The sequence below is a fragment of the Epinephelus lanceolatus genome, chromosome 4 (assembly GCF_041903045.1).
Source record: "Epinephelus lanceolatus isolate andai-2023 chromosome 4, ASM4190304v1, whole genome shotgun sequence".
In the NCBI taxonomy this organism is placed as follows: Eukaryota; Metazoa; Chordata; class Actinopteri; order Perciformes; family Serranidae; genus Epinephelus; species Epinephelus lanceolatus.
In genome coordinates this window covers 24858111-24867930 of record NC_135737.1, presented here as the reverse complement: position 1 = coordinate 24867930, position 9820 = coordinate 24858111, and the positions used below count along the sequence as shown (strand labels likewise).

General features: G+C 42.6%; 1 protein-coding gene across 8 annotated transcripts in view; it reads left to right on the top strand.

Moving 5' to 3' along the window:
• LOC117260087 (apolipoprotein(a)-like) overlaps window positions 1–9820 on the top strand; it is a 195025-nt gene that overhangs the window by 44625 nt on the left and 140580 nt on the right. For 6 of the 8 annotated variants that reach the window (XM_078167076.1, XM_078167077.1, XM_078167075.1 and 3 more), the window contains 8 exons: window positions 478–592; window positions 685–824; window positions 4756–4876; window positions 6594–6712; window positions 7524–7686; window positions 7808–7992; window positions 8084–8232; window positions 8395–8488. The exons of the other annotated variants lie outside the window; for them this stretch is intronic. In XM_078167076.1, coding sequence (XP_078023202.1) covers window positions 478–592; window positions 685–824; window positions 4756–4876; window positions 6594–6712; window positions 7524–7686; window positions 7808–7992; window positions 8084–8232; window positions 8395–8488 — 1086 coding nt within the window. The remainder of the gene's footprint in view (window positions 1–477; window positions 593–684; window positions 825–4755; window positions 4877–6593; window positions 6713–7523; window positions 7687–7807; window positions 7993–8083; window positions 8233–8394; window positions 8489–9820) is intronic. 8 annotated transcript variants of the gene reach the window in all.

Genomic DNA, 9820 nt, shown 5'->3' with positions numbered 1-9820 from the left:
ACATCCAGTTCATGGCGACTCAAGGTCAGAAACACTTTCCAAAATACACTTTCCAGATGGATTAATTTTCACATAGGTTTATCAGACGCTTTGACAGAACCATTGCTGTTATGAAGTAGAGCAGTAGTAACATTATTAGTGTTATAAGTTAGTGTGGCGAATTTACACAATGGACGTTGGTGAAGACATGCCCGACTGAGTCCACACCTCCACAGTTATAAAGCAGAGCATGGATTAAATTAGTGGCTACTTGCAGTCAGAGACACAAGTGAAATACACTTTTGTTCAACTTAATCTGCAGAGCCCTGAAGCACACACACACACACACACTTATACATACAGACATTCATTGCTTTATAGTTAGAAAGGACAGTAAACTTGTCAACAAGCATTCCACCTAAATAGCCAGCTGGTTTTATTGAATGATCAGATATGCAAAGCTGAAAGTTCCTTTGGTGTATATTTTTTCTTGTGCAGTGAACATCCTGGAGTGTACATTTGGAACAGGAAAACAATACAGAGGAACAAAGTCCAAAACAAAAACAGGAAAGACGTGTCAGAGTTGGGCAGCAAGATACCCACACACACCTAAGTATGTATTCATGCAACATCATGTCAGTTTACACATGACATCGTATCCTTTTATGTCTGTTCATCTAATTTTTGTCAATGTGTGTGCTGCAGCTTCACACCGGAGGAATATCCCCGAGCAGAGCTGGAGTCCAACTTCTGCAGGAACCCTGATGGAGCCAGTGAGGGACCCTGGTGTTACACCACTGACCCAGACACCCGCTGGGAATACTGCGATGTAGCCACCTGCACTGGTAAAATTTATTTATTTCATGTGTTTATTATTTTATTTGTTTGTGTGTGATATCAGTGACAGCAAGGCACAAATACGAACTGTTGCTCATAAATCAATACCTATTCTCATATTTGCCAGTCTTATTTATGTATGGACTCGAAGTACCCAAATCCCGATGAGACACACCACCAAAGGTGGTTGAGAACAACAGGGCTAAGATCCTGTGGGACTTCAGCTTCCAGACTGATGAACAGCTGCTGGCTACCCAACCGGACATAGTGGTGGTTGACAAACACCAGAAGAGGGCAGTGGTGGTAGATGTGGCAATACCAGCAGACAGCAACATCAGAAAGAAGGAACATGAAAAGGTGGAGAAGTATCAAGGGTTAAAAGAACAACTGGAACAGATGTGGATGTGGTCCCCGTGGTAGTAGGAGAGCTCAGGGCAGTGACCTCCAAACTAGGAGAGTGGCTCCGGCAGATTCCAAGAACAACATCTGAAGCATCAGTCCAGAAATGTGCAGCCCTAGGAACAGCTAAGATACTGCGCAGAACCCTCAAACTCCCAGGCCTCTGGTAGAGGACCTGAGTTTGAGGATGATACAGATACCACTCTGAGAGGGTGATTCATATATACATATATACAGTATATATATATATATATGTATATAAATATATATATATATATATATATGTGTGTGTGTGTGTGTGTGTGTATATATGTATATATATATATATATATATATATACAGTACAGGCCAAAAGTTTGGACACACCTTCTCATTCAATGTGTTTTCTTTATTTCCATGACTATTTACATTGTAGATTCTCACTGAAGGCATCAAAACTATGAATGAACACATGTGGAGTTATGTACTTAACAAAAAAAGGTGAAATAACTGAAAACATGTTTTATATTCTAGTTTCTTCAAAATAGCCACCCTTTGCTCTGATTACTGCTTTGCACACTCTTGGCATTCTCTCCATGAGCTTCAAGAGGTAGTCACCTGAAATTGTTTTCCAACAGTCTTGAAGGAGTTCCCAGAGGTGTTTAGCACTTGTTGGCCCCTTTGCCTTCACTCTGCGGTCCAGCTCACCCCAAACCATCTCGACTGGGTTCAGGTCTGGTGACTGTGGAGGCCAGGTCATCTGCCGCAGCACTCCATCACTCTCCTTCTTGGTCAAATAGCCCTTACACAGCCTGGAGGTGTGTTTGGGGTCATTGTCCTGTTGAAAAATAAATGATCGTCCAACTAAACGCAAACTGGATGGGATGGCATGTCGCTGCAGGATGCTGTGGTAGCCATGCTGGTTCAGTGTGCCTTCAATTTTGAATAAATCCCCAACAGTGTCACCAGCAAAACACCCCCACACCATCACACCTCCTCCTCCATGCTTCACAGTGGGAACCAGGCATGTGGAATCCATCCGTTCACCTTTTCTGCGTCTCACAAAGACACGGCGGTTGGAACCAAAGATCTCAAATTTGGACTCATCAGACCAAAGCACAGATTTCCACTGGTCTAATGTCCATTCCTTGTGTTTCTTGGCCCAAACAAATCTCTTCTGCTTGTTGCCTCTCCTTAGCAGTGGTTTCCTAGCAGCTATTTGACCATGAAGGCCTGATTGGCGCAGTCTCCTCTTAACAGTTGTTCTAGAGATGGGTCTGCTGCTAGAACTCTGTGTGGCATTCATCTGGTCTCTGATCTGAGCTGCTGTTAACTTGCGATTTCTGAGGCTGGTGACTCGGATGAACTTATCCTCAGAAGCAGAGGTGACTCTTGGTCTTCCTTTCCTGGGTCGGTCCTCATGTGTGCCAGTTTCGTTGTAGCGCTTGATGGTTTTTGTGACTCCACTTGGGGACACATTTAAAGTTTTTGCAATTTTCCGGACTGACTGACCTTCATTTCTTAAAGTAATGATCAGCTGTCGGCTGTGTATTAACCTGACTTCTGCACAACACAACTGATGGTCCCAACCCCATTGATAAAGCAAGAAATTCCACTAATTAACCCTGATAAGGCACACCTGTGAAGTGGAAACCATTTCAGGTGACTACCTCTTGAAGCTCATCGAGAGAATGCCAAGAGTGTGCAAAGCAGTAATCAGAGCAAAGGGTGGCTATTTTGAAGAAACTAGAATATAAAACATGTTTTCAGTTATTTCACCTTTTTTTGTTAAGTACATAACTCCACATGTGTTCATTCATAGTTTTGATGCCTTCAGTGAGAATCTACAATGTAAATAGTCATGAAAATAAAGAAAACACATTGAATGAGAAGGTGTGTCCAAACTTTTGGCCTGTACTGTATATGTATGTATGTCTCACCAGCCACTTTATTGGGTACATCTGTTCAACTGCTTGTTCATACAAATAGTTAATCAGCCAATCATGTGGCAGCAACTCAATGCATTTAGGTATGTAGACATGGTCAAGACGACCTGCTGAAGTTCAAACTGAGCATCAGAATGGGGAAGAAAGGTGATTTTAGTGACTTTGAACATGGCATGGTTGTTGGTGCCAGACAGGCTGGTCTGAGTATTTCAGAAATTGCTGATCTACTGGGATTTTCACCCACAACCATCTCTAGGGTTTACAGAGGATGGTCCGAAGAAGAGAAAATATTCAGTGAGCAGCAGTTCTCTGGACGAAAATGCTTTGTTGATGCCAGAGGTCAGAGGAGAATGGCCAGACTGGTTCAAGATGATAGAAAGGCAACAGTAACTCAAATAACCACTTGTTCCAACCAAGGTCTGCAGAAGACCATCTGTGAATGAACAACACGTTGAACCTTGGAGCAAATGGGCTACAGTAGCAGAAGTCCACACCAGGTGCCACTCCCATCAGCTAAGAAAAGGAAACTGAGGCTACAATCCGCACAAGCTCACCAAAATTCAATCAGGAGAGACACGTTTTTATGGTAAAAGAATATTTATTAACATGTGAATGAATGAATAAAAATGTGGAAAGTCTTTGGCGATTAGACCCCATAGAGATGGTTTGATTTAAGGAGGGTGATGAATCCATAGTCGAATAGAGGTGGTGAAGATGAGATGAGAGGAAGATGGAGAAGTGCCGATGATCTGGATGAGTAGAGGAACGAGTCTTTCAGAGCTTGTCCTGGACTCTGGATACGATGGCTGGAGGTGACCGGGGTGGAGGAGGGTGCGGAGATTCTGCCTAAAATGATGGCTGACAGCAGCAGAAGAGAGAGCAGATTTAAAATTTTGCAGTGGCATCCTGATTGGCTGAGAGATCGTGGCAAAGTGTGATCTGATAACTAGGAGTGAACACCCATTGTCAGCTGAGTGGAGGGAGTAGTGAGAGTGGCATGGAGAAAAATGTTAAAGGTTGAGCATGAGAGAGGTCTTCCTGATTGAACTTACGCTGAGCTTCATTTGGACAATAGAAGATTGGAAAAATGTTGTCTGGTCTGACGAGTCTCGATTTCTGCTCTGACGATGGTAAGGTCAGAATTTGGCATTAAAAACCTAAAAGCATGGATCCATCCTGCCTTGTATCAACGGTTCAGGCTGCTGGTGGTGGTGTAATGGTGTGGGAGATGTTTTCTTGGCACACTTTGGGCCCCTTAGTACCAACTGAGCATGGTTTAAACACCACAGCCTACCTGAGTCTTGTTGCTGACCGTGTCCATCCCTTTATGACCACAGTGTACCCATCTTCTGATGGCTACTTCCAGCAGGATAACGCACCATGTCACAAAACTCAAATCATCTCAAACTGGTTTCTTGAACATGACAATGAGTTCACTGTACTCCAGTGGCCTCCACAGTCACCAGATCTCAATCCAATAGAGCACCTTTGGGATGTGGTGGGACGGGAGATTTTTTTTTAAAATATATTGTTCTTTTTCTTCTTTTATTTTATTTTTTTTTACATATAAATCCAGAGTGCACTGTATAAAGTGTCTGTGCTTGTTCCTTTACAGATGAGTGTATGCACTGCAATGGTGAGGACTACAGAGGAAAAATCTCCATTACAGAAAACAGCTACACCTGCCAACGCTGGGACTCCCAGGAACCTCACAGCCATGGCTATGACCCTCACGTGTAAGACGACCAAACAGCACATCAGTCTGTCAACCAACCACACGCAGGATTAAATGATATTCAGTAAATGTATTCAGGAAGAATGTATTAACTAAGAAACCGAATCCAAGCTGTCTGAATGACTACAGACCTGTGGCTCTAACAAATGTTGTCATGAACCCTTTGAACGCCTGGAATGTAACATCTCTCCAGTGTTGTCTTAGAGCTGTATCAGTTTGCATACAGTGTAAACAGTTCTGTGATGATGCAGTTTTATTGTGCCTCGACTTTATTTCTCAACACCTAGAGGCCTCTAACACTGCAATGGTTCCCTTTGTCGATTTCAATTTAGCTTTTAATACTGTTTTCCCAGGCAGGTGGTGGTGTTCAAACTTAACAACAAATTCTCCAAATCCTTAACTATCAGCACTGGGCTCTACAGGGGTGTGTAATGTCCCAACTCCTGTACTAATTATACACAAATGCCTATTTCTTTAATTCGCTGATGACACCACAGTACTGGTTTTCATCTTCAACAACAGCTTGCAGGAGTGAGGTTATATCCCTGGTAGACTGGTGTCATGTGAACAACTTGGTATTAAAAGCTTCCAAAACCAAGATATTAGTAGACTTTCACAGGAGCTGTGGGGATCACCTATTCTTGGTCACCTCAATGAAATGCAACATGTGGACAGCTATGAATTTCTGGGACTGACAATCTCCCCTTCCTTGAATTCAGAGGACAACAGCACTAATATTCTCAATAAAGCACACCAGAGTCTTGTTTTTAACATCATGCAACCCTGCATCCTTGTATGAGGGCATTATATTTTGGGTTAGCTGCACCTTAAACTTCATTTGCTTAACTTAGACCTGTTGTCCTCCTTCGTTGACACTTTTTTGTGTCATCTAGTGGTGGCAAAAGCACACTACACTAATCCATGTAAAAACAAGATGGCGGCCATCTTTGCCAAGTCAGTTTCAGGCATTGAAATTAACAGTTTTGAACAGTTTTAGACTTCAGCACTGACCCCTAACCCATAGATAACTTTGTTGTTTGGCAACATGTCAGCTGAGGACAATAGATTGCTGGACACACAGTGGTGCGACGTACAACACCCAGAGTTACTGGATGTGATGTCACACCCCTAGTGAAAATTTATAAGGCTAGGATACAAAGGGAGGGCTTTAAAGTTTTAAAGGACCCCTCTCACCCGGCGAACAACCTTTGTAATTTCCATCCTTCTCACAAATGACTAAGAAGCATTCAGACCAGAACATCCAAGTTTCAAAGCAGCACATATCCCGAAACCTTCCACCTCCTCAACATTACGAACACAGAGCCACTCAGCAGGTTGAATAATTTTGCAATAGGGCAGATGTTTTTGATGGACTTTATCTAGTGGTCGTTTGAGGTTTCTGCTAATTTCCATTTAGGTGCTAGTTTTTATCTGTGGTGCTCTTATGCGTTGGATCTTAATTTACCCATTAGTTTGATATTTTACATTTATTTTATTGGTATGGACAGTACCTGTGTTTACTTTGTATGTGTATGTTATGTGCTTTTTGAGTGATTGGTTTTACTATTTTTGCCTTTCTTTGTCTCTGTGTAAGTAAGCTCACTATGTCAAATTCCAATCAATCATGTTGATATGGTAATAAAGTATTGACTCTTGTAAATAAAAGCTAAACATTGATTTTGGTCCTGACAATTTATTTTTCATTTTGGTTCCTCTAGTCTTTCAGATAAAGATCTTGTAGAGAACTTCTGCAGGAACCCAGATGCATCCCCCCGACCATGGTGCTTCACCACCAACCCGTCCACACGATGGGACTATTGCACCATACCCCGCTGCAGTAAGTGTTCCTATTTCCTATTTTATGTGTTTCCTTTACTTCTGCCCTATTTCACTATTATAACACCTTAAACCAGACCAAGCTTCTATCATTGAGAGTCAGGGTCAGAGGAATTTTATTCACACAAGAGTAAAAATGTAAAAATGTGTTTTAGCTGCGCAGGTGCACATACCTTTAAACAAAAGGTGTGACTTCCGTCCCTCGGGATGTTGAACCACTTCCTGCTGCAGGACCATCGAACTGTCAAACTGACCTGAGGAAGAAAATAAAATAGCACATTAATAATCATAACATGATTATTGACAAAAATTAAAAACGATAAACATCATTAGTACATCATTTCAGTCATTCACAGAGGAGCTCCATCTGCAGCTTACAAAATTTCAACATAACGCACCTGCTCACCAATATTTAGTACATCATATGTATAATAATTGATAAACATGTTGGGTATATAGTGGTACAATGGTTGAGTGGTGACCAAATAGCAAGATGGTTCCACTTTTAAATCCACCAGGTTGCTGAGGCCCTTCTTGGCTTCCTCCCCACAGTCCACAGAATGCAGGTTAGGTTAATTGGTGACTCTAAATTGGCTATTGGTGTGAGGATGAGCATGAATGGTTGTCCATCTCTATGTGTGATAGTCTGGGGACCTGTTCATGGTGTACCCCAGCCTCTCACCCAAGCAACTATTTAGCAATTCCGATTTTCACAGTCAGTTTCATTGATATTTGAAATTCTTTAAAATACCTGCCACTACTTGGTTTTTCCCTGAGTTCCCCAATTAATCCATCTCATCATCTGTGCTCAGCATCCAAGCCTCCAACGATTGTCCCAGAGCTGACCTGTGTCACTGGTAAAGGTGAAGCATACCGAGGCACCACTGCTGTGACTAAATCTGGCAAAACATGCCAGAGCTGGTCGGCTCAGACGCCACACGAGCATGACCGCACGCTTGACAACTTTCCCTGCAAGTAAGAGCTACTGTCACTGAAACATTTTTCAACATTTTTCATAGAAGAGGGACATACAGTCTTTCGCCTTAATTGTTGGCTCTACATGTGTTCATCGTTATTATTGTCTGTTGTTTGTCAGAGGCCTGGATGAGAACTACTGTCGTAACCCCGACAATGAGGAGATGCCCTGGTGTTATACCACTGACAGTGAAACTCGCTGGGAGTACTGCAACTTGGAAAAATGCACAACCGATTCTTCAGAAGATACACCCACAACCACACCTGATCCCCAGCCCCCTGCTACTACAACTCCACCACAAAAAGGTAAATTAGTCAACCTCTACATATGCATTTGTCACATTTTTAGTTTGTTTTATCATTTGTTTGCTCACTTTCCCCCGTTTTGTTACATTAGATTGTAAGACTGGAAATGGAGAAACATACCGGGGTCCAACCTCTATCACCACTAAGGGTGTGACCTGCCAGGCCTGGAGTGCTCAGAGCCCTCACCAACACAAGAGCTTCACCCCAGAAACTGACCCTGACAAGGGGCTGGAGGGAAATGTAAGTGTGTGTGTGTGTGTGTGTGTGTGTGTGTGTGTGTGTGCGTGTGTGTTTTCCTGTATTGTTTTGCTCTGGATGTAATGAATACATTAATGTCAAAATCTGGTAAATCATTGTTTTTGTTTTGAGTTCATTGACTCCCTCTTTGTATGTCACTGTCAGAGCTGCAGAAACCCAGACAGTGATGCGGGTGGGCCGTGGTGCTATACTACTGACAGTAACACAAGATGGGACTACTGTCACATCCCAAACTGTGGTATGTGAAACCTATTTGTATGTAGAGGATTACAATCAATCATTGAGCTTTTTAACCACCTGTGTGGCACCTTTGTGCTCCAAATCTCCAATAATTAAAAAAAATAAATAACAAAAATTGGAAGGATTCAATGAATGAATGAATGATTATTTTTATTTCGGTTACATACATTTGGAAAAACAAAGATTATTTCACACAAATTTTCTCACAGTCTGTAACTGAGAAAGGAATAGGCTCAAGCCCCAGGCTTATTATTGCCTATCCTTTATTAACCACAGGAAAACCCAGAATATCAACATTACCAAAGAAAGGAAAATAAATTAATTAATAATGCAATACATTATACTCTAAATTATAATCCTCAACTCTTTTACAATTTAATCATTTTACATTATAATCCATAATAATTTTACATTTTAAAGGGATAGTGCACCCAAAAATGAAAATTCAGCCATTATCTACTCACCCATATGCCGACGGAGGCCCTGGTGAAGTTTTAGAGTCCTCACATCCCTTGCGAAGATCAGCGGGTGGAGCGGCCAGCACACCTAATGGCAGACGGCGCCCCAGACTAACGTCCAAGAACACAAAATTGAATCCACAGAGTATCTCCATACTGCTCATCCGTAGTGATCCAAGTGTGCTGCAGCTGCGACATAAAAAGTTGTTTCGAAAAACGTCATGTGAACTCTGTTTTTAGCCTCACTGTAGCCTGTAGCTCTGACTGCTTCTCTGTGCTCCGCGCTCACGTGTGCGCGCTCAGGGTGATCGGTGATCTCTGAAGAGCAGCAGTCTTGTCAGTACTGATGTCCAGATTCTCAAGTGCAGGCATCGCCAATTCCCAGTCTGAGCAGCAAAGACTTTCCTCATCCGTTGGCATTGCTTTGCATTTGAAACAACTACACCACCAGGTTTCCAGTGCTCGACTCCGGTATTCTGCGGCTGGCTGAGGGTTAGGCTCATGAGCTGCGGCGGCTGAGTTCCGTCCGTATACTTGGGCTCAAACAAATACGGCTCAACAAAGAAATGCTGTTCCTCCTCAATTTCAAAGTCTTCAGACATGTTGGGCTGTCCTTTGCTAAAAGACCGTAGTGAAAATTATCTTGTAGCTCTGTGGTTACGTTGTCTCTCCCTGCGGTGCACGTGTCACATGATGTAAACACGGGTGAGCAAAGCTCATGCTTTCGCTGGTCTCACGCAGGCGCGCACACGTGAGCGCGGAGCACAGAGAAGCAGTCAGAGCTACAGGCTACAGTGAGGCTAGAAACAGAGTTCATATGACGTTTTTCCAAACAACTTTTTATGTCGCGGCTGCAGCACACTTGGATCACT